Below are 22,436 nucleotides of genomic sequence, written 5' to 3'. Positions count from 1 at the left end.
GCAGACAACCACCCAGCAGCTCTTACATAGGGGAGTATCAAGATAGGTGAGAAGAAGCATTGCGTGAGCTGTGCTGCCCAAGCTGTGCCTGGTCATTTGTTCTGTCCCTCCCAGACTCTGTGTGGTTCAGAATTGGTTTTGGAGGGTTTCAGCGGTCACTGTGAAGCAGAGCAGAGGCTGCTCTGCAGCAACAGGTCTGGGGGCTCTTGCTGTAGCTCCCCAGTTCCTTGTTTCATTCCTCTTGCCTCAAGGAGGGCTGTCTTCATCTTTCCTTGCATCTGTGATCATAAATTCCCTCAATTATGAGGAGAGCAAAGGATTTTTAGACTCAAAAGATTGATTTGCTGTGTAGCAGTCCAGAAGGGGTTAGAACCAGCTGAATTTGGAGCTCTGTGTTTTGAGGGGAGATGCAACAGTGGAATGTTCTTTCCCTGGAGCTCCTGGCCAGCAGAGGAGCTGTGCACATGCTCCTGCTTTGGGGTCCCCTGAGGACACACTGAACAGCAGCTCACAGACACAGGCCCACGAGCTGGTTCTTCTGCTGTTGGAGCTGCAGGGGATAGAGCAGTCTCCTTTGTGGTGGCTTGGAGCTCCTGTGTGATCCCAGGCCCCAGAAAGGGCCTTCCAGGGCCTGTGACCGTGGGGAGAAGGTGCAGAGTTTGTCTGAGGTCTCATGGCACTGAACACTGGTGATTCTCAGCGGCACCGTGGCGAGGTGGTATGAGGGCTGGGGCGGGTGGGGGCAGGCATGGTGTGTGTCTGCCAGTCTGCACTGCATGTTTGCATGGCTGCAGTGACATGCTTTCATCCCACCTCTGTGAACTAATTGCTCTTTCTTCCTTTCTGTGTTTTTTCTCTACACTCTCTGTAGCTGCCTGAAAATGCTCAACTTGTGGTGAGTCCCTCTCTCCAGTCCACATGCAAGGGGGAGCGGACCAGACTAGACTGGGGTTGGCAAAATCCAACCAACCAAACCATAAACAGGCACAAGCTCAGTGCCAACCCAGGGCAGTTTGGGTTTAGGACCCTGCTGAGCGCTTCTTGGGGAGGGTGCGGGCCGAGTCTGAGGGCCGCGTGAGGCCCAGCAATCAGACGGATGGCTGAACCGATCCGTGCAAAAGACAAATTCTCATCCTTTTCTATTCGGCTTCCCATCTCCCCCAAACTGTAGTGTCCGTGAGCAGATGATGCCTAATGGAGCTGGGCAGACTCGGGAGCAGGCTCGCCTAATATCTTGCAGGACTTCCTCACACAGACATGAAGGGAAAGCCTTGCTCTGGTGTGGAGGGGAGGGAGCAGTCGCTTCCTGGGAGAGTTCCTACAGAGAAGCACAGCCAGGGCCCGCAGTGATAGAGGGGGTATAAAGCAGTGGCATTCATTAGTGACATTAGTGACAGGCACTAATGACAGAGCCGCAGTCTTCAGGAGATGGCTGCTTTCCCAGCAGCAGGCTGAGGACTGGGGGAGCACCGCAGCTGAGCTGGCTCTCGGGGAGAGCCCATCCAACCCTCTGGTTTGGGATCAGCATCGCTCCGGGCCCAGCTCCTTTGTACGTACTGTTCATCAGGCTCCCGAAGCTGCAGTCCTGGCCCCGAGGAGGCTGTGATGCGTTCCCTCCCTCCCGTCCCCTCTGTGGCCGGGGCTGCGATGTGCATCCAGCATCTCCTTGAGGCCCAGGCGGCACTCTGGGGTGGGTGGGAACCTTGCAGAACAAGGTGATGCCTCTGTGGGTCAGGAATGTCCTTGCTTGATGAGAGACTGACCCGCCTCTGCCCTGCTCTCCATAGGCATTGCCTCCGATACCTCTGGCATCTCTGGCTTTTCTGTATGTCGTAGTCTGGGGCTGTTCTCTTGGGCATTGTCTGCATGCACAGAGATCACATTCTGTAGTTGTGCCTGCCTTATCCTTTCGTTTTGGTGTTCTGCCTCTGCCTGTCTGACCTGCCAGGACTTCCTTTCCTGAACCCTTCCCTGGACCTCTGAGTAACACCCTAAAAAGACATGAGTCTCAAGGGACCACAGCCAGTCAGCCAGCTCCCTCTGTACAGTGCCCAAGGAAACGAGTGCTTCTCAGCCCTCTTCTCTCCTTCTTCACCATCTGCATGTGAAATCGTAACTCGTGCATTGTCATCATCTCTCCCCATAACCATCCCCTCCCTTACTTACCATCACCCATGTCATGAAGGAAGGTGGCTGCCATGGGAGGGAAATACTGCTGTAGGTTAAACCCAGAGAGGGCAGCAGGAGGACTGGGGCAATAAAATGCACCACCAGTCTTGGAGCAGGGGGTGAGAGTGCCGGTAGCGTGCAGGAGCCTGTGCTGGGTGCAGAAAGTTTCAGAGCATGCAGTGAGTGTCACAGGGGGTCCTGGGGATGGAGTGCTCCCAGCTGACAGGTTGCTCTGGGCCTGTGCTCCTGGAAGGACAAGCGTGTCATGGTTTTTCTCGGCTCGCCTCCACACTGGGCCTGCTATGAGCGCCTGAGAGGAACCCAGAGCCAGATCGTGACGTTGCACTTCCCCTGGTAACACGTCCCTGCAGGAGCGTGCCATGGGCAGTTGCCCTCCCGCTGCTGTGGCTTTGAGCTCCATGTGTCACAGGGCTGCAGTCTCCCAGCAGACAGTCAGTGCTGGCTTATGCGGTGGTGTCAGCCACCGTGGCTTCTGCGCCCCAAGGTAAGGGATAGGCTCCTCCTGGGGTGAAGGAGAGCGTGAATCTGTTGCACCAGAGGAGCACAGTGCTGACATCTCGGAGCTGCGGTGGACCCCACCGATAGCAATGCGGAAGTGCTGTCACAGTGTTTTCGAAGGATTTGGGTCTAGCCGTTGGTTAAAGAAGCTTGTAGGAAAAAATGGTGTTTGCATACTTGCGCTGCTTAGCTTCATGCCTGTTCTGCAGCCTGGAGAGGTGGGCTTTCCACGTCTCCCCAGAGATGGCTGTAAATGGCAGAAAGATCCGTAGCTCAGGAGCAGAACTTGCACAGAAGTAACACGTTTCCTCTGTGCAGAGGGGTTCCTGGTGAGGAACAGGCTGAGGGTGGGAAGGCAGACTCACCTCTAATGCCCAGTCCCTCTGTAGGAAGGCAGCAGGGCTAGGAAGCCTGGATTCGGTGCGATGCCACCAGTGAAACCACCTCTGCTGGAGGTTCAGCTGTGCTGAGCGTTCTTCCCTCCACCTCAGTCTCCACTCTCCATCCTTTTGCTTCTCCTAATCCCTGGGCGCTGCGCACCTCCCTCGCCTTAGCAGAGGGGAGAAGCAGGTGTTCTGCACCAAGTAACACTTTATCAAAGGTGGAAGCTCTGGGTATCGTGAAAGGTTCAGTAAAGGAACCTGGTCCCTGATCCGAGATCTCTTTGGCACCTGTCTTTTTAGTGGGCGGTGTTGAACCCGTGTGTCTTGTAGCCGGGGAGCACAGCCAGGGCCGTCCTCGTGCCCTCCGGACCATCTGGCTCCTTGTCCCATTGCTCCCCACGTGGCTCCTGGCGTTCCTGTGCTGGTCGAGCCTCTAGAGGAGGGAAGGGCCATGCCCAGCCATCCACTGGCAGCGCCCGACCCCCGGCCCATGGTCTGGGCACGGCGGCCATCCACACGCCAGCCGCTGCCGACCTTGTGGGCAGGTCCCCGGGCTGGGGCCGGGCGCACGGAGCAGCCGGTGCATGCGGGGGGACGGCAGTGGGGCTGCGCGGGGCTGACTGGCCTTGTTCTTTGTGCTCCAGGTGCTGCTGCTTCTTTAAGAGGAAACGGAAGAAGACGGCTCAGCGTCACAAGTGACCGGTGCCTCCTGGGCCTTGCAGGAACACCACGTGCACCTGCGGCTCCTGCCCTGGCTAACTGGAAGGGGCTTCTCTTTAGGGGGAGGAGGAGGCATAGGAGGAAGAGAAAAAAAAAACACAAACAAGTGACATTTTAAACCAAAAAGAGAAGAAAACGTTCCAAAACAAACCACTCTGGGTGGATCTGCTGAATGGTCTCCCTCGTTCACTCCAAGCCTGATGCTCCTTTTGGGACCAGGACTGTGGCTGGCTCAGGTCTTGGTCGCCCCGGGAGGGGGGCTGGCTGGCTGACCCTCCTTCCCGTTGTTTACGGCGAAGGCATCGTTCATGCAAACCTGAGGACTGTGCTTAGTTCCTGCTCACTTTACCCCCCTCCCTCCCCTGCGCTCTCTGCTCCTCCGCCCTCCTCCCTCCTTAATTAAGAAACGAAGCACCGTAGGCTCAATTGGCTCTCGAGAGGGCAGGAGGATGTGGTCGGGGCGCGAGAGTTGCGTGGGAGAAGGGCCTGACTGCTGCAGCAGTACGACACAGGTTCCCTTTTAGGCTCCTTGGGAACAGTTACACTGTAATGTGCAAGCTGTGAGAAATTTGCAATCTACTGTTCCAGTTAGGTTTCCTGGCTCCCCTTGACACCTCCCTCCTCTGACGGTAACAGAGCAATGTGGATTGTTTTAAAGAAACTGACGTCGTTGCACTTTTTATTATTTTTAGCATTACAGATGCACATTGTATCTGTGGATTTCTGCGTGGACCAGTGGTGCAAGCGCAGACAGACATTCAGCTGGGAACGTTGGGGTGCAGAGAGTGCCCTCAAGTGGGGATGTTGATGACATCCACACAACCCTTGTGCCAGTTTGGGGTTCCCGGAGCCCGCCCTGGGCCGTGCGCTGAGGAAAGCATACTTGAATTTTCAATCACCCTTTCCAGCTGCCAGTGAATGTCCCCACCATGGTTTCCTACACCGTGCCTGACCCAAGCAGCCCACAGACATGTTGGCAGCAGAGAGAGGCAGATCAGGGTTAACATAACTGGGAGCTGGTGCTTCCCAGACCGCAGGCATCTCAGTGCAGGGCCAGGCAAGCACGCGGCCCTCCCCAGCCTTCCGGTAGGGTGGTTGTGAACACGCACCTTCCCTGGGGAAGTGTGAGGAGCAAAGCTTCCCAGGCAAAGTGGCAATCCTTCACTGCCTTAATACTGATTTCATCTCCAGATGGTCGGATGGCTTTGACTGGAACAGCCTTGACGTCCTCCCTGCGAGCTCCCAGCCCATGGGGAAGCCACGGTTCGCGTGCAGGCCAAACACACAGCTAGCAGCTAGCAGGGCACCTGCGACATGATGGCTTGTGTCCTGCTGCCACGCTTCCCAACCCGGAGGAGGCTGAGGCTGCTCCTGGACGTGGCAGGGCTGTGGAAGAGCTCAGGCAGTTTTGGGGGAGTTTGTGAATAAATAGATGCTCGTGCTCTGTGTTTCCATGTGTGCCATCTGACTGCACTGCAGCTGTTCGCTTGAGGGATTTCACTAGCTGTAAACATGGGCTTGTGCTCCCTGGGGAGTACAGAGGGAGGAGAGAGAGACGAGACCCCACAGCCTGTTGTGAGTGATGAGCTGTGGGCTGGGGCTTGTGGCGTGGCACCCCAGGAGCTGCAGCTCCCTTCCTCGGCAGCCGGGCAGGGCGTTGCTCCTCGTGCTTCCTCGAAGCAGGTGTGAGGTCAGCACAGGAAGGCATTGCTTCTGTGCCAGGATCCCTCCGGGCCATCCTTAGCCATCTTTGCCTCTTGATGCCTTACCTGCTGGAGCGCGGCTCTGAGCATGGCCGCTCCTCCTGTTCCCAGCGGCCCCTCACGCTGCAGCCTGGCTCACTCTTTGCTTGCACATCGTCTGGGAGCTGCACGCACCCTCATTCTCGCTCTGCAAAGTGCTTTCCTCGGGGCACACCGCAGGCTGGGGCAGGGATGGACCTTCAATCACCTGCACACAAGAGCCAGAACAGGCACTTTGTCTCTCTTCCCCTCTTGCTGGAGGGAGGACAGGGATCAGCCATGTTCCACCCTCCCCGTTCCGACCTCTGCTGCCTCCCTGCAGTTCCGTGTCTCTGGCACAGGCATTCCCCTCTCTGCTGTAGGAAACCATGGTTTGGCGTCTTGCGGGGGGAAAGGGGCACAGGCGCTCCCCAGGAGCAGCCATGCGTGCTGCAGATGGAGCTGGGCCTCGAGACACTTCTGTTGCTGCCCTCCCAAGCCCCACTAAGTGCCTGTCACCAGAACTCGATTCCTTCTGCATCTCCTGCCGTGTTTGGTCATTCCTTGCTGCGTCCGCCCCAGGAGCAGTTTGTAGTTGCAGCATCTGTAAGTGTTTGCAGGGTGAGGGAGGGCTGGGGGAGAAGGGGCCATCTCAACAGTTTCTGTTCTTAAATGTTTTTGGTTTTTTTTCCTGTTGTTACTTATTTGGTTTTTTGTTTCTGTTTTTTTGTTTTGTTTTTAAAGTGAATGTATTTGATTGTTTAGAAACTTTCCTGACCTTGTTTTTAAATGGGTTGGTTGGAAAGCTGTTTCACCACGACCCGCTCTGCTTATCTCTGGAGATACGATGTTCTTTTAATCCTATGATGATGTGTTTGTAGGGGAGGACGGTCCCCCCACGGCATGCTGGTAATGCTCACTTGTACCAAGCCCTCTTGCACTATAATCGTATGTTGGACTCTTCAACAGGGCAAAGGTGGTGGTTTCTTTTGTTTTGTTTTTTTTAAAAAAAAGGAAAGAAAGCAGGTTAACAGCAAGTCCTGTGCGTGAAGATCCGCCATCCCAGGGATGGGAGGTGAAGAGAGCTGAGCCGGGCCGAGCCAGCTGCTGTGTGCCGGGCAGCAGGCAGTGCAGCCAGCAGGGAGAGCTGCGGCCCTGCTGGGAGAGCCGGGCGGGGGGTGCCGGGCAGTGCCCTGCCAACAGTGCGATGCAGTCTTCTGAGGCGTCAAGTGAGACTTTTTTTGTTTTTTTTCAATAAAACATTGCACTGCTGCATTGTTCTCCATGAACAGATGTGCTTATTTCCCCCTCACCAGAAACACTGCTTGCTTAGATAATGTTTCCTTTCCCTCTGCTTCTCTTGGGCTCTCTTGATAACCTTCCCTTCTCACTGGACCTTCCTAATGCTTTGTGCTTCAAAGCCACGGGCAGCTCAGTCCCACAGCAGTCGTGGCACCCATTTCTTTTCTCTCTCTGCCCCTACGTTCCCACCTTAGCCAGGGATCCATCTTGGGACTGGCATTCTTGTACATCCTCATCAGTGACACAGATGATGGCACCGAGTGCACCCTCATCAGTTTGCTGATGGCACTGAGCCGAGCGCTGCGCTGGATACGACAGGAGGAAGGGATGCCATCCAGAGGGAGCTGGGCGGGCTCACAGAGCGGGACCACGTGAACCCAGGGAGGTTCAGCAAGGCCAAGCCGGGGTGCCGCACTTGGGTCGGGGCAATCCCAGCTGTGAGCACAGATGGGAGAAGGCCTCACGAGAGCAGCGCTGTGGAGAAGGACTCAGTGGCTCTGGTGGATGAAAGCCACAGACGAGGCAGCAGCGTCCATTGGGGGCCGGAAAGCCACCGGCATCCTGGGCCGCACCAACAGAGGGGTGGCAGCGGCAGGGAGGGGACCGTCCCCTCTGCTCTGCCCTCATGAGGCCCCAGCTGCGGTGCGGAGCTGCTGGAGCGGGGCAGAGGAGGCACGGAGATGCTGCCAGGGCTGCAGCACCTCTGCTATGGAGACGGCTGAGGAGCTGGGGGTGTTCAGCCTGGGCAAGAGAAGGCTGCGGGGAGACCTCAGTGCGGCCTTCCAGGACTTGAGGGGAGCTCAAAACAGGAGGGAGAGTGGCTTTGTGCGCATGGCAGACAGCAACAGATGGGACGAGCGGGAACGGCTTTAAACTAACAGAGGACACTGAGGTGAGGTGTGAGGAGAACACTGCGGGCACAGAGGCGGCGAGGCGCTGGCACTGCTGCCCACAGCTGCGGGTGCCCCATCCCTGGAGGCGACCAGGACACGGGCGGCCCCGGGCAGCCCGCGGCAAGGCTGGAGCCGTGCGGCTCTGAAGGCCCTTCCATCCCGCCGTGCTGGGACTGCAACGCTTCCTTCCCTAGCCGGGCAGCAGGCCGCCAACAGGCGTTTCCTTCAGCAGTTGTTTCTGGTGACAAACGCCCGGTTCCGGGCACGCAGCGCAATCCCGCAACGTAACGCCGTGCCGGGGCCGCGGCTGCGCGCACTGAGCGCCGAGGGCAGCCGAGAGCAGAACGGCGCCGACCACCCGGGGATCCCACCCCGACTTCCGCCCGGTCCCATTGGCCGTGCCCGCCCCGAGCCCGCCCCCCGCCCGGCTTCCGCCCGCTCCCATTGGCCGTAGCTGCCCCGAGCCCGCCCCCCCGCCTCTCGGCCGCCGCGCCCCGTGCCCGCTGCCTATTGGCTGCGCCTCCGCCAGGCGACGTGGCGGCCGCCCTACGGCTCCGCAGCGCCCCCCGCCTCCCGCCGCCGTTGGTCGCGCCCGGGCGTTGAGCGCGGAGGGGCCGGGATCGCACCACCTCTGCCGGGGGGGGGCGGTGGGGAGGGGCCGGATGCAGGCGGCGCGGCGGGCGCTGCGGCCGGGCTGCGAGCGGCGGAGGATGAAGGCTTTGGTGGCGGCGGCGGCGCTGGGCGCGGCGCTCCTGCTGCTGCTGCCCGCCGCCTCGAGGGCCGACGAGCGCAAGAAGGGCCCCAAGGTCACGGCCAAGGTCGGTGCGGGCGGCCGGGGATCGGGCCGGGCTTCGGTAACCGGCGCGCCGGGGGGGAAGGCCGGGCCTCTGCGAACGGGTGAGCCCCGGCTGACGGCCCCTCCCCCCCCCCCCCCCCACGGTGTTCTTCGACCTCCGCGTGGGCGAGGAGGATGCGGGCCGCGTGGTCATCGGGCTCTTCGGCAAGACGGTGCCCAAAACGGTGGAGAACTTCGTGGCTTTGGCCACCGGGGAGGTGAGGGCCGGGCCGGGCCGGGCCGGGCCGCCGCGCGGGTCCGCAGCTCTCCGTGCGGGTGACCGCCCGGTTCTCTGCAGAAAGGGTTCGGCTTCAAGGGCAGCAAGTTCCACCGCGTCATCAAGGACTTCATGATCCAGGGAGGGGATTTCACCCGCGGGGACGGCACCGGAGGTACGGCACCACGCGGCGCTCCCGGCGCTCCCGCGCTGCTCACGTGGCTCCGGTCCCCCCAGCGCCGGCCACGAGGAATTCCCGGGAGCGCCGCGCAGCCTGCTTCCCTCCTTTTCCTTTTCTCTTCAGGGAAGAGCATCTACGGGGACCGCTTCCCTGACGAGAACTTCAAGCTGAAGCATTACGGCCCCGGCTGGGTGAGCATGGCCAACGCCGGCAAGGACACCAACGGCTCCCAGTTCTTCATCACCACGGTGAAGACGCCGTGGCTGGATGGCAAACACGTGGTGTTTGGCAAAGTGCTGGAGGGCATGGTAAGGGCGTGGGAAACCAGGGGTGGAGCTGCATGCGGCCACTGTTGTCCCTGTCACACGGCTGCTTTCCCCAGGACGTGGTGAGGAAGGTGGAGAACACTAAGACAGACAGCCGGGACAAACCCCTGAAGGACGTCACCATTGCTGACTGTGGCACCATCGAGGTGGAGAAGCCCTTCGCCATCGCCAAGGAGTGACCCATCCCAGCGGGCTGGAGCTGCAGGGGGCCCCGTGCCGCAGAGACCAGCCTCCACGGGCTGCAGGCTGCCCTTCTGCCCCATGTGCATTCCCCACCGTCCCCAGTGGCATCCTGGGGTGTGGTTACTGAGGCCCCATTCCCAGCCCCTACCACCTCCCTGGGGGCAAGATGGAGCCCTGCTCCACTGTCCAACACTTTTGTAAGAAGCACATGCACCAATAAATGTGACCAATGTGTTTTTTATAAACTTGCCTGTGTTCTGCTCTCTTGAGGGGTCAGCCCTCCTCGCCCCTCACCTGTCTCAGATCAGCCTCCATGCTAGCCCTACGTTGTCTTGGCAGAAACACAGAGCCAGCTTTGGGCAGCACAGCCACAGTGGTTTATTGTTCCAAAGCCCAAACACTGAGGGTTTTTTTTCCAGTTAGGGTTCTGCCTGCAGGGACTCCTACAGCAATGCCATTGCAGGGCGGTGGCTGGCAGAGCTCCAGCTCTCCAAACCAAGGCACGTGGTGTTAGAGAATGGCACCGCAGCTCCCAGCAGGGCTTTGCCCCCATCCCGTGGAAGGTTTTACTGCCAGGATCCTTGGTGTGACACCACTGCTGGAGGTGGTAGGGCTGCTCAGGAGCCCAGTTGCCCCCGGGGCACAGCTGTGCAGGGTGGGCAGTGCCATGGGGTATAGAAGCCATGCAACACCCCGCTCAGCACGGTGTTGGGGAGCACATCTGCAGGGAGAGGTGCGAGTGCAGCTTTGTGAAGTCCAGCAGCTCAGAGGGCAACGCACAGGGGGACTGCAGGGCCACTCACATCCCGCTCCTTACCCATGGCTGGTGGCCATGCGTAGGGGTCAGTGTGGAAGCCAAGGACGGGCCGCTGGGGGGGCGAGTGGCTGACACTATGGCAGGAGTGGGACGTCAGTGCCCAGCAGCCCCTGTTTGGCTCCCAACCCCTGGGGAACCCTGCAGACTCACACAGGGCTGCAGCCCTTGGGCTCCTGCTGGCAGCGCCGCACCTTCAGGAAGTCCAGCACATCCTGGGGCAGTTCCTCATTGTGGCACAGGACGCCCTGGAGTTGGGACAGGGGGGGTGTGCGCACAGCTGGGGCACAGATGCCACTGCCAGCCCCCTGTGTCTCACCTGGATGTAGAGCTCCAGGCCCTGCCGGCGCTGCTCCAGCACCTTGGGCACCCAGTTGGGGACTCGCCGCGGGGGGAAGTCGGGCACCTTGCAGCTCTTCTTGATCTGGGGCAGAGCAGGGGGTGTGGGTGCCTTGGCTGCCACTGTGGGTCCCCAGGGAAGGTCCCTGGCTGCAGACCCCTCCCCCTGCTGGCACCAGGTCCTCACCCGCTTGTGCAGCGCCTGGAACTCGCTGTAACGCTTCGCCACTGTGTGCCGCCGGCCATTACACAGCACCTCCACCAGGAACACCTGCACCTCCTCATCCTCACCCTCATCCTCCCGGGGCAGGAGCCCCAAACTGCCCCATGGGCACGCAGGGGCCCCCAGGGCAGGGCGGGAGACAGGGGGTTGCAGGGACCAACACGTTGCCCCTCCCCCCCTACCCCCCCCCCTCCGTCCCTTCCTCCAGGGTCATTGCAGCCCCTGGAGAATGTGGGACCACCACGACCACCACACGGGGCAAAAAGGGACTGCTGTCCCCAGGAATAGGTGGGGACCCTTGGGGACAGGCACCACCCCAGGGCAGACAGGGACCCCCCCCAACGCCCCTCACCGTGTGTGCCTTCTCAGGACTGTGCGCCGTCACCTCTGGCTCCACTGCAGGGATGGAGACTATGATCATCGCCCGCCACCGCTGCCAGCACTGGATGGCCACCCCGTCCTGCCCCGGCTGCTGGGGACTGGGAGAGCCTTGGTGCTCTGCAGCCCGAAGGTAGCACAGGGATAAGAGGAAAGGAAAGTGGGAAGTCAGCACAAGCGCGCTTTTCCCTTTTCTTTCCGTCGCCTGTAAGACTCAGTATCAGTTTTGATCAGCGTTGCTGCAGCCCCAGAGCCAGCGCTGAGGCAGCCTGTTATCACAGGGACGGGGGAGCATCGCAGCCTCCTGCAGAGCAGCTCCAGCCCCGGGCTGAGCTCAGAGCCTAAAAACAGCAGCCGGGCCCTGGTGAGAGTCAGGGCTTAATCAACAGCCGGGACAGGTGGCTGGGTTGTGCCAAGGTCACGGGGCCCACGGTCACAAAGCACAAAGCCGAAGGCAGCACCACCTCCCTCGCATCCCTGCAGCCTCTTCCCAGCAGCCCTGGCCTCTCCCTGCCCTCTCCCCCAACACCACACGCCTGGCTGCCCTGATACAAGTTTTATTACATAGTCGTAATGGCACTGCAGGAGTAAGATAGTCATAAGAGCCTTAAAACCCAGCCTGAAAAATATACATTATAGTGTCGTTAACCCCCTTTGCTCTTCACCTACTCAGGGCTGGTTGGAAAGCAGGAAACTCATTTCTCTTCAGTAAGAAAATATATGTTGCTAAATGAAAAATATACAGTTAGAAGAGTTACTGGCTTGTAAGCTGCTCGTTTGGGGGTTAAACCTCTACCAGCGCTCAAGTGTTTAACTAGGGTTCGTTCACGTGTAAAAGAGGTATAGTGTATAAAAAGGCAAAGTTCAGGTATGCTCGCTGGCTTGGTCCAGTTAAGAAATGGCCTTGGCTTCAGGTAAGAATGCTTCCCAGTACTTCACCAGCTGTGGAGAGGAGGAGAAAAGAGTCAGGAGCCAGCACAGCTCAAGTGCATCGTGAATGAGCTTTAAATTCAGCAGACTCAAAAGGGTTTTTAGGGGGGGAGGAGGAGCTTTTGCCTCTTCCAACACACACACACAGCTCTGCCGAGGCATCCCCTGGGGTACAACGCTTAACGAGCAGCTCACTCATTAGCAGCACTCCCCCACTGTGGACTCAGGCTGAGCTCCAAGATGCGTAGGAGGGCTGGCAGAGGGCACTCACCTGCTGCTGAGAGTTCAGTAACGTCTCCAGGTACTTTGTCACATGGTTTCTGAAGTCCTTGGATTTCTCTTTCTGCAAGACACGGTTGCAGAAGTGAGCACAAAGCGGCAGCAACCACTGAAACCCTCACGTCTTCGTGGGGAGGCCTAAACACGGGCTAGATCCTGATGATGGTTTGGAGGATCGCTGCAGGCCTGCGTGCTTTGAGCAGAAAACCCCCCTTCAGCCAAAACCGGCTGCTCTGCAGCGCCGATGCCCCATTCGAACACTTCTGCATATGCAAATATCACCAACTGCTGGGAGAGCTGCCTGCTGATGGCTGGGGCTGACCTACCTCAAACCGTATCACTTCCTTGCGGATCACAGCAGAAATGCGTTCAAAGTCCCTTTCATACTGCGTCACACGAGACTCCCACTGCAGAAAGAGGAAGCGTGCAGTTTCTAGGGCTGCAAAGCTTTTTGCTCATTGTCTGAGTGGTTTCGCAAACCCGACTGCTCAAACTCAAGGGGCCACAGCACGCCTCACCTCTGAGATCTCCTCCTTGGCCTGCTGCAGCTTGTCAGGTTTGTTGGCCCACAGCAGCCTGGCCTCCATCTCCCTCTTCTTCTGCAGCATGGTCTGGGCATCCTGCCACCGCTGCCAGGTCTTCATACGTTGGTCAAAAGCTCCCTGAAAGGAAGAAGCAGAGGCTGGGCTGGCACACTGCAGTGTGACAAGCATGGGGCTGCACCCTCTGCCACCTCGCTGATGGCTGCACCTGAGGCCACATGAGGGAACCACAGTGGCAGCACAAGCCAGAATATGGAGCGTCTTGTCCGCTGCTCTACCAGGGAAAGGGCAGCTCTGAGGCCTCCCTCAGTACAGGGCTCAGTTTATTCCTTCCATCAAGAACAGCCATTGCAAGGAAACAACTTTGCTAGCTCCACACTGCCTCTCTTGCACAGCAGTGACCACAAGTCACAGCAAAGCACTCCAACACCTGCCAGACAGTATTTTTGTGAGCCACCAGCCCCGGCAAGGAAGAGCTATCACACCTCTGAATGCATTCAGCCAGATAGTGGGGAAGAGCTAGAAGAGCAGAAAGCAGATGTGGCAGCCTGGCCAGAAGGACAGAGCAGCCGAGAGGCAGGCAAAGGCTGAGGCAGCATTATAGCTTCTCCCAAGAACATGCCTACCTCCAGCACTATCAGTGGTCTTGGTCCTCTGCAGCACCCATCATATCTCCCCATACCAAGCAGGCTGCATTTCGGCCTCTGTAGTCTCCAACTAGGGCAGGAACAAGTCAGCCTGCCCGACTGGGAAGTCACCTGGAACTTGTTTTATCCAGCCTGTGGCACAGAAGCCTGTGTATCAAGCAGGCAGACTTCAAGACCCAGTCTACTTACAACACAGATGAGAGGTTACCAGCTTACAACCTCTGCAGCAGCTGCAGCCTTCTCCCCTGGAGGGGCTGAGACCACCTATAAGCCCTGAACTTGACCCATATTCCCTCTGGAGAACAAGAGCTCAGCCAGATCTCACCTACCCTATGTTCCTGATCCAGCAGCAAGTTTGCTTTCTGCTCAGAAAGACCAGTGATGCCATTCTCTCTGCTTGCACTCACAGGACCAGCTACCTCCTGGCACACCTCAGCCTAAGATCTATGCTAAGACCAGTGGTTCTGCCCTAGAGGTTGGCTTTGAGGATTGCCCTAGGGGAGTGCTTACCCTTACAACTGAGAGGAGGCGGATGTAGTCTCCCAGGAGCTCAGCCAGGACGAAGAAGTCATTGTTAGCCTGTTCCTGGTGCAGCTGTTCAATCTTCTCTTCCACCTCAGCCAGCTGGGACAGTGCTCGGGACAGGGCCGTGTTGTCCTCAGAGCTCCCCAGCATGGCCAGACTCTTTGCAAACTGTGCTGTATTCAATGCTAGCTCTAGTGAATGGAATAAGAGAGTCAGCTGTGGGCTTTGCTACACCGGGTGCTACACAAAGAAAGCCCTGGCCTACAGTTCAGCCCCGGGAGCTGCTTTTCTGTAGCCCCAAGAGACATCAGCTAGCAGAGCGAATGCCACCTGAGAGCTGGTGGCTTCTATGAGACACAGAGAACCCCCGCCAGGAAGAGGGAAACAGCAGTGGGAGGACAGGCACAAGTTTGCAGATGTCAGCCAAAACATGCAAAGGGAAACATTCCTGCTCCCTGGCACAGGACAGCGTAGCATTAGTAACAAGATCAGCTCTGGTCTGGTTCATTACAGCAGCTTTCAGCTGCCAGGCTCACATCCTAAGTCTGTACCACCGGACAGAAATTGTGGCATTATCATTTTTACTTCTGTCTCCCAGGACAAAGAAGCAAAGAGCAAGAAAGCACTGCTGTATCTTCTCACAAGGCTTAACTCTTACAGTCCAAGCAAGCAGAACCCAGCCCGTTACCTTTCCTGTGGTTCACTAGCGTTTCTACAACAGCATGCAGCTTCCGCAGCCGCTGCTCCTCACACTCCACCTCCTGCAGCTTCTCCTCGAACCACTGAAATGGACAGACCCAGAGTTGCTTCCTACATTATCTGCACAGCTGCAGAGCTGCCCATGCACCCCTCCCCAAAAACATGAGCTGGTGGGAAGGCGCAGCAAGGACAAGGACGGCCCGGAGACACCCGCACACTTACGATGTCTGATTCATTCATCTTAATGGTCATTTTGCTGACAGCGTCGGTCGCTTTGTTGAACATCTTCAGTATTCCTGCTCCACTCAGGGCCTGGGTGCCTATTGCTCTTGGCAGCTATAGAGAGACAGAAAAGTTTGTTTTGCCAGGAGATAAGAGTCGCTGTGAGAGCAGTGTTGATAACACCAGTGTCCTGGTGTGCTTCCACAAAGTCTGTTCCTACAGCAAAGCCTTCTGGCACAGCATTAGGCAGATGCTAAGATTTGCACCATCACATTCTCCTCGCAGGTGCAGGGACCACACTGGCCACACAGGCGGGCAGACAGTCAGCACTTCTGTATCATCTGGGCATCGGGCTCCGGTCCCCCCCTTACCTCCAGACAGCAGGCTGCACTCTCATCATGGATTTCACAATAAACACAACCCCTGCTCGAAATGTGTGCCCCCACTGTGGTGTCAGCAAGCTTGGCCACGGCTCGTTATCAGCACACGGTGCTTAGATATGCACCAAGAGCATATCACCAAGCTCTGAAGCACCATGCCCCCTTAACTTCCTCTGCACCCCCAGGGACTCGCAGCCACCTCAGTCCACTCTACTGACCTCCTCCTTTTCCAAGAACTCCCTAACATCCGGGTCCTGCAACATGGTTGGATGGCTGACAACTCTCTGTAGGTACCTGGGGAGAAGAACACACAGTACAAGTTACCTCTGCTGAAGCCTGGCTCCAAGCCACCTTGGTGAGCTGCAGCACACACGAGTCAGCTGCGACACACTTGTTTGCTCAGAAGCAGCAGCTGAAGTCAGACCCAGCCAGATGTTCTCATCCTCCCACCAAGAGTTCTCCCTCCCTGGGGACTCCAGTGAGACAAGTTTGCACCTGCACCGATATTCACTACACACCAAGGTTACTTGATACAGTAACTGATGAAGATTCAGTCTTACATTCCTCTGTGATGACGCTTCAGAGGCTGAAGCTGGAGGTTATTGGCATACTGGTGCCAACTACAGCAGTTAGCAGGGGTGGCAGAGCGAAGGCCACTGGTGTCTGCATAGTTAAAGGTGCCAGTTAAAGAGAGGGAATTGTTTCTCACCTGATCTGAACTGTTTGTACCACTACTTAGCATCCAGATTTTTGGGCTCCTGAGACAGATCAGTTTTCTCCCTGCCTTGTCAGAGTTCAGCCAGATTTGGATGAGCACCAGCAAGAGCTTTTGGAGCAGAAGATACTTTTAGAGTCAACTCTTGCAGCTGCAACTCTTCAGTGGCCTCCAGGTTCCCTCTAAGCCTGGAAGCAGACTGCTTTTCTCACACAGGGAGAAGACTGCAGCCAGTCTGACCTTTCTGAGGTCCCTTGCTTGGTTCAGGCATGAGGGGATAGCTGTTGGGATCTGTACCTCTCTAGAGCAGCCCGTCTCTTTTCTAGGAACTCTGCAGAGGAGGAGTCTTCTTTCCCAACTTTCACTTTGGTCATTCCTAGCACAGAAGGTAGGTGCAATTAATGAGTGGCCCCAAACTGAATGCATAAGGTAGCAAGGTCTGTCACAAAGCATACGGATTATCAGGGTGACGAGAGAGAAATCTGACCTTGCATCAGAAGAGCTACTTGGAAAATTAACATCTGCTTACATCTACATCTAGCAGAAATCTACATCCAGAAACGAGGCACTGCAACGCCAAGCGAGACCGGAACGAGGTCTGGACTCAAGCAAACAGAGCAATTCAGTGACAGTGCAGCGATTTCACTCTTCTCCAAGAGGATGCAGAGCCACTCATCAACTCTAACAAGGCTTAATGCCCAGAGCTCCAAGCAGGGAGCCAACAGAGTTCAGTTGTGTCACAGAACTCAGACTATTTTATGCACCTACTTTCTCTTACTGCTCTGCAGCTTCCCTCTCAGCTTGGAGGTTGCAGGCAGACCCATCTTTTGGGCACAAAGCTCAAACCAGAAGGACCAGATCGAGAGCAGCACTCTGCACCTCCACCACTCACCTATGAGACTCTTCTCAGGCGGTGGAGGCACGATGAACCCATTCTGGGCATGCTTCTCCAACAACTTCTCATAGAGACCCAGAAAGTCACTGAACCTCCTTTTCACTGAGAACTGCTTGCTCCTGAACATTGGCATGCTCGTCTGGGGGAAGAGATGAGACTCACATCAAACTCACCCAGGGAAGCTTGCCCATGCACACACGGTGCACCGTCACTTATGGGGGTGGCAATAGGACATCCTGGGCTCTGTGGGATTTGAGGAACACGCCAGGCCAAAAACTGAGCAAGCCCAGGTTTTCAGCAAATCTTCTCCCAGCAGCTCTCCTAGGGCTGAACAGCAGCATTAATACCAGTGACACAGCAGCTGCTGTGCCTGCGGGCTGCCTGCTAAGCCCTGCCTGTTGCCTAATCCCACCATCCCCGCTCCCCACAGGAACAGGCACTGCTGTCAGGTCACACACCAGCCTGCAGGGGCCATCAGCAGCTTTTGACTGTGTCTGCAGAGCAAAGCTGGCAGCTAACAAGCCTCCCAGTCCCTGCCACACACCCACAGCTTGGCGCTGCAAGATGCAGTGCCTGCAGCCCAACAGCTGCTGGACAGACAGCTAGGAAAGGCTTTTCAGAGAGCACAGAGATCGGTCCCAAAGCAGGGAAGCAGCTGCAGAAAGCTTGATGTCTTGTGACTAGCCCCAGAGAACAGGCCCTGGCAAGAGACTTGCTGGAAAGAGTTGCATGCAGGTGAGCTTAATCTGAAAGAACTGCCAGCACAGAACCACCAGGAACAGTGCCAGCACCTGGGGCTCTCCATAGCAGGTGACATTCCTGCTGCTCATTCCAATGCTGAGCAGATATCAGCTGAAAAGGTCTTCTTCCAAATAGATGCAAACCTGTTTCAGAGCTAGGCTCATCCTCTGATCTCTAAGGCTGGATTATAACTCATGAAGCCTTGTAGATTCAGGCCTCTCATCTATTTAGGTCACCACTGGCTTGACATGAAAAGGAAAGGCCAGCCCAGCTGCCTTAGACTGGGAAAAAAAACGATGAGTTTGACATACCTGTGTTGATACTTTGTAGGCTACGTATGCATTCATGCCATCCCCTGTGGAAAGCAAAACCAAGGCATTAGCACAAGGTTGGCCTTTTGCACCATCACCCGGAGGCTTTGGTGGCTCCAGCAATCCCCTGAGCTTTGCACGCCACGGAGAGGGGATGGTGATTCTGATCTGAGCCCTGAGTCCGCACGCAGACTTCAGACCTTTCTGCAGAAGCCTGGAGCCCTGCCCACCACGCATTTCCCCAGCCTGGCTGCTCAGCCTTTCCCAAGGCAGCCGACGCCGACGGTCGGTCGCTCGTTACGCTGACAGCACAGGAGTAACTCCATGCACACCACACACTGCTCGCCCTGCTGCAGCCCGCGGCTGTGCGGCACACGAAGCAGCCCTTCCACAGGACGCAAGTCAGGCTGGCTGCCTGTGGTTTGGCTCTGGGACATCACAGCCAGCCTTTTCTCCAGCTAACACAGAAACCGCTCACGTGGGGAGAGGAGGGTTTACGCCTCGTAGCTGAAGCAAAGGGCATCCTCACAAGTCAGACTCTGCTCCAGTGCCCCTCAGAAGTGCGCTGATTAGAAGCCGGCGCACCCCCAGCTCCAGAAGCCGTGAGCTGGCTGGGATCAGAGGGGCTCCCTGTGGGCTGCCTTTGGCTGGCTGAGCTGCTCTCGTCCCCGCTTCCAACAGAGAGAAAGCTTCGTGCTTCTCATTGCTCCGCAGCTGCCAGTGAAGGTGCCAAAGCTTGGGACAGCATATTTGATTTCAGGTTAAGGCAGTTTCAGCTCTCCCCTGCCAGCCACACACAACTCACCGACTTTCTCCGGGTCACTCACTCCCACAGTCAGCTCAAATTTGTCTTCCTGTTCCTCTTCTTCCAGCTGTTTGAAGTAAGCACATAAGGACAGCAAATTAGAACTAGAAATCCAGGCTTCCATACACAAAGTCCCATATGCTCCAGAGCGCTGTCACCCTGCCAAGGCATCTTTGGCATTTCAGTCTGGTCAAGGCAATGCTATGAAGCCCCTGGGCTCCACACTTGTGTTGAGGCTGCACGTTCCAACCATCCTGGATTGGATTTGTCTCTATAGCAATGCTATCTGCACAGACTAACGCACAAACTGCTCACCACTAAGGCAGAACTCTACCAAGCCCAACCTCAGCCCAGCTCTGCACAAAATAATTTCCTCTGGGCTCTTTTACATAATTTCAATTCTCACCCAAAACAGATGAAGATACCAAAGCTATGCAGGAGGCAAACTACAGTGTGCAGGCACACAGGGATGGAGAACTGTGACAGCAACTGGCAGACCCAGCCTGAACCCTGAAGGTCAGAGGCAGCAAAAACAACAGTACTGCCTCTGACAGGCCACTGAGGCTTCAGGCTTGCTTGGAAAGCATTACAGCTCCTCATTAGCAAGGTGAAGGTAAAGCATCTGCCCCACACAGCCTCTTGTTTAAGAACCTGGAGAGCTTCTCGGTTCACCAGTCAGCCCAGCATTCTGCCCGGGTTCTGAGTTGCTTTGCTTGAGCCAGCCTGAAGCCAGCCTGCAACAATGACAGTACTGCAGAGTCCTCGTGATTTCAGGCTGCTTGAGGGGCAGAACAGCAGCTCTCTGCTCGTCACCAAAATAGTACTCATTTCTCAACAGGAAAAGGACACAGAATTAGGCAGAGCTCCGCCTAACTGAGCTTGGCAACCAGACCACAAGTTCCACTTAAGAAATCTGAGCTCCCAAGTCACCCAGGAGACTTTTTTATATCCACATGAGAGCAGTTCCACCACGTAGCCCCATCTGTGGCAACAGAGGAAGCTGGAACTCTCAGTCAGAGCTCAGACCCTCAGCTCAGCCGTTCGCTCAGCACTGGAAGCAGCCTGCATCACCACGCTTCCACAGGAGCAAGGCTCACCTGAGCCCCACTTCAAGCCCCAGACTGACAGCCCGAGATAAAGCCAGGGCATCCAATGTGCCAATTACATTAATTACATCGTTAGATGCAGGTTCCCATCTAAGTGAACAGACAGGTTCCTGCCAACTCCAGGTCCCAAACCAGCAGGGCAAGTTGGAAAGCTGAGAGCAGTTCTCACCTCCTCATAGCTCTTTGGAGGGTTTCTGGAAGAAGAGCTTGCAGCTACTTCTAATGAGGGGGCAGGACTGGATGCTTTGGCCAGTTCCTTCTTCTGGTTGTTCTGCGTGCTGTCTAGAGACAATTCTACAGTGGCATCTGTCAAAAGAAGTTGGCAAGAGTCAGCCTCTCTACTTTGGGTTTCTAAAAACGTCAGCATTTTCAGAGAGGCTCACGGGACCTAGGCAGCAACAACAGTCTTAATCAGCATTCAAGAAACACAGGGAAGACATCTGTATGTACTGGGAAGAGCACAACCTCACACAGCTTCACTGCAGTAAGGGCATTTGATCAACGCAGCTGAACGTTTTGTTAATGGAAACTTACTCTAGAGAGGCGGTCAGGAGTTCCTTGCTGTGTGCTAGCAGCAGCTGCACACTACAAAAAGCTACAGACAAACTGAATTTTAACACTGCACCTAGACTGACTCCTTCCCAGGACACTCATCCACCAGGGGAAGTCAAAGCTTCCACCTGTTACCAGATATGTCCAGAACTGACTTTCAGATGCATGTGCCAGAGGTCTCATGCTCAGACAAGGAACAGGACTGCTGGGTAAGGTCCAACCCTCCTTGCTTCCCCCCACAGAGGGGTGTTACATTCCCTGTTCCTGGGGACCACCAGATCCCTGCTAGACACGCTTCCTCTATCTGCGCAGAGGGAGGAAAAGTTAGAGAGCAAAGGCCTTCCAGGTGTAGAAGGACACACTGCTTTGCAGTTCAATAAAAGCCCATTTTTAGGCCTCTTCAGCTTGCAGGCAGTTAATCCTGCCGCATGATTAAGGCAGAGACCTGGAGGAGGCTACAGGACCTTCCCAAACACACCACAAGTACTCAGCACTCCCAGAGCACAGCACAAGCTTGAGAGATAAGGAGTTGTGATAGCCCAGAGCAAGCAGCCTAAGCACAGGCTAATCATGGCTAGAACACGGATGACTCTAAGCTTACAGTTCAGAAAGCACCAGTAAGGGCTCAGAGATGCAGACTCACCTGCAAACAGGTCCTGATCATCTTGCTCTACACGAACTCCGTTCTCTTTGGAGCTGTTGTTCACAGGAAGAAGCAATTCCCTTTTTGGTGCCGGGGGTTTGCTCTTTAAAACAGTGAAAAGGACACAAGCAGTCATTAATGCTGAGGAGGTCCAGACGCTGCCACGCAGGGTCACCACTACAAACCCAGCACGCACAACGGCCAGAGGCTGCTTCCCTTCCAGCACCCTTCATAATCCAGGTTGAGTACACAGATTGCAACAGCTCTCAGCAGCCCTGGGAGACCCAGCCCTTCTGTTTGCACACTGGCAGCAGCACCACTCAGGCCAAGCAAGCAGCACCAGTGAGCCTCGGGTGAGCATGCCAACACAAAACCCCTTGTAAAAGTCAAGATTTTGCTGCTGGTGGTGCAGGCCTGTGGCAATTTGCTTTTCAAGTGGCACCCAATCCTCCATCTCACAGCCCAGCTAATAGAAGCTCTGTGCACAGGGTCATTCAGACCCTCTGCTCCCACACAGGAGCTGTGGAAAAGTTCCCAAGACAGCAAGAAGCTCTCCGCAGACAAGGCAAGGTGGGTGCTGAAGTTTCCTTGATGAGCCTCAAATGCTGAAGAGAGCTATCTACCCTTGGCTTTCAGTTTGCCTTAGTTTCTAAGAACACAGAAGTACTACGCCCCGCTCTCCACTTCTTGCTATAAGAGAACCGCAGCCTCCTTCTGAGCAGCCCATAACAGTGCCCAGCACCTCCGGCACACGAACCATCGGGGCCACTGTGGCTCCTCAAGCCCCCAGCCCGGCACTCAGCACAGGGGCGGACGCCGAGCTGACAGCTCTACCCGCACAGGAGCGCTGTGCTCAAGAGGAGCGCACCGAGCGTCAGTTATGACAGCTGCTCTAACAACCGCGTTAAGCGCCCGATAAGCGGCTTTGGCCGAGCAGCGCTGTTTCCTGCTCGGGGAGGCGCGATTCGCACCAAGGCCTGCAGCCCTCCGGCTCGGCAGGCCCCAAACATTCCTGAGCGCGGAGCAAAGCGGGCCCGGGAAGCCCCACCGCGCCCCGGTGTTTCCCCCTCCAGACTCACGGTGCTAGCGAAGATGTCCTCCCCCTCCGTGTCGCTGTCGGCGGCGTCGCCGTCGGCGGAGGACGGTGGGAAGGGCGGGGGCAAGTGCGGCCCCGGGGAGGGGGAGCGGGAGCCGCCGGCACCGCCCGACGCCATCTCCGCGCCGCCGCTTCCGCCCGCGAC

The 22,436-nt window shown here is 56.7% G+C and overlaps 4 protein-coding genes across 7 annotated transcripts in view; 2 read left to right on the top strand and 2 right to left on the bottom strand.

Annotated features, from left to right (window-relative positions):
* The window catches only part of CSNK1G1 (casein kinase 1 gamma 1), an 84,261-nt gene extending 79,809 nt beyond the window's left edge, over positions 1-4,452 (top strand). For all 3 annotated transcript variants that reach the window (XM_042824058.1, XM_042824059.1, XM_042824060.1), the window contains one exon: positions 3,716-4,452. In XM_042824058.1, the coding sequence (XP_042679992.1) occupies positions 3,716-3,770 (55 nt within the window). In that variant the 3' untranslated portion in view covers positions 3,771-4,452. The remainder of the gene's footprint in view (positions 1-3,715) is intronic.
* A 3,917-nt stretch (positions 4,453-8,369) lies between these two features.
* PPIB (peptidylprolyl isomerase B) lies at positions 8,370-9,694 on the top strand. The gene is made up of 5 exons (XM_042824477.1): positions 8,370-8,524; positions 8,646-8,760; positions 8,841-8,934; positions 9,064-9,248; positions 9,323-9,694. The coding sequence occupies exons 1-5, from the start codon at positions 8,370-8,372 to the stop codon at positions 9,443-9,445; spliced, it is 672 nt and encodes a 223-aa protein (XP_042680411.1). The 3' UTR covers positions 9,446-9,694.
* Positions 9,695-9,803: 109 nt separating this feature from the next.
* SNX22 (sorting nexin 22) lies at positions 9,804-11,677 on the bottom strand. 2 transcript variants are annotated; one of them, XM_042824478.1, is made up of 6 exons: positions 11,178-11,677; positions 10,790-10,873; positions 10,583-10,687; positions 10,417-10,511; positions 10,267-10,340; positions 9,804-10,170 (listed from the first exon to the last, which is right to left on the bottom strand). In XM_042824478.1, the coding sequence occupies exons 1-6, from the start codon at positions 11,244-11,246 to the stop codon at positions 10,067-10,069; spliced, it is 531 nt and encodes a 176-aa protein (XP_042680412.1). In that variant the 5' UTR covers positions 11,247-11,677; the 3' UTR covers positions 9,804-10,066. The 2 variants fall into 2 exon arrangements, with proteins under 2 accessions (XP_042680412.1, XP_042680413.1); XM_042824479.1 differs by lacking the exon at positions 10,790-10,873.
* Positions 11,678-11,744: 67 nt separating this feature from the next.
* SNX1 (sorting nexin 1) lies at positions 11,745-22,409 on the bottom strand. Its single transcript, XM_042824476.1, has 15 exons — positions 22,275-22,409; positions 21,196-21,298; positions 20,170-20,306; positions 18,895-18,961; positions 18,090-18,133; positions 17,035-17,176; positions 16,440-16,518; positions 15,646-15,721; positions 15,048-15,161; positions 14,815-14,908; positions 14,112-14,317; positions 12,931-13,074; positions 12,739-12,819; positions 12,405-12,476; positions 11,745-12,145 (listed from the first exon to the last, which is right to left on the bottom strand). The coding sequence occupies exons 1-15, from the start codon at positions 22,407-22,409 to the stop codon at positions 12,095-12,097; spliced, it is 1,545 nt and encodes a 514-aa protein (XP_042680410.1). The 3' UTR covers positions 11,745-12,094.
* Positions 22,410-22,436: the final 27 nt, after the last annotated feature.

This window comes from Centrocercus urophasianus, unplaced genomic scaffold (assembly GCF_019232065.1).
Source record: "Centrocercus urophasianus isolate 14NV4802_14NV808 unplaced genomic scaffold, USGS_Curo_1.0 seq_23, whole genome shotgun sequence".
Classification (NCBI taxonomy): domain Eukaryota; kingdom Metazoa; phylum Chordata; class Aves; order Galliformes; family Phasianidae; genus Centrocercus; species Centrocercus urophasianus.
The sequence above is the reverse complement of the archived record's forward strand: the minus strand, read 5'-3'. Positions and strand labels throughout refer to the sequence as shown.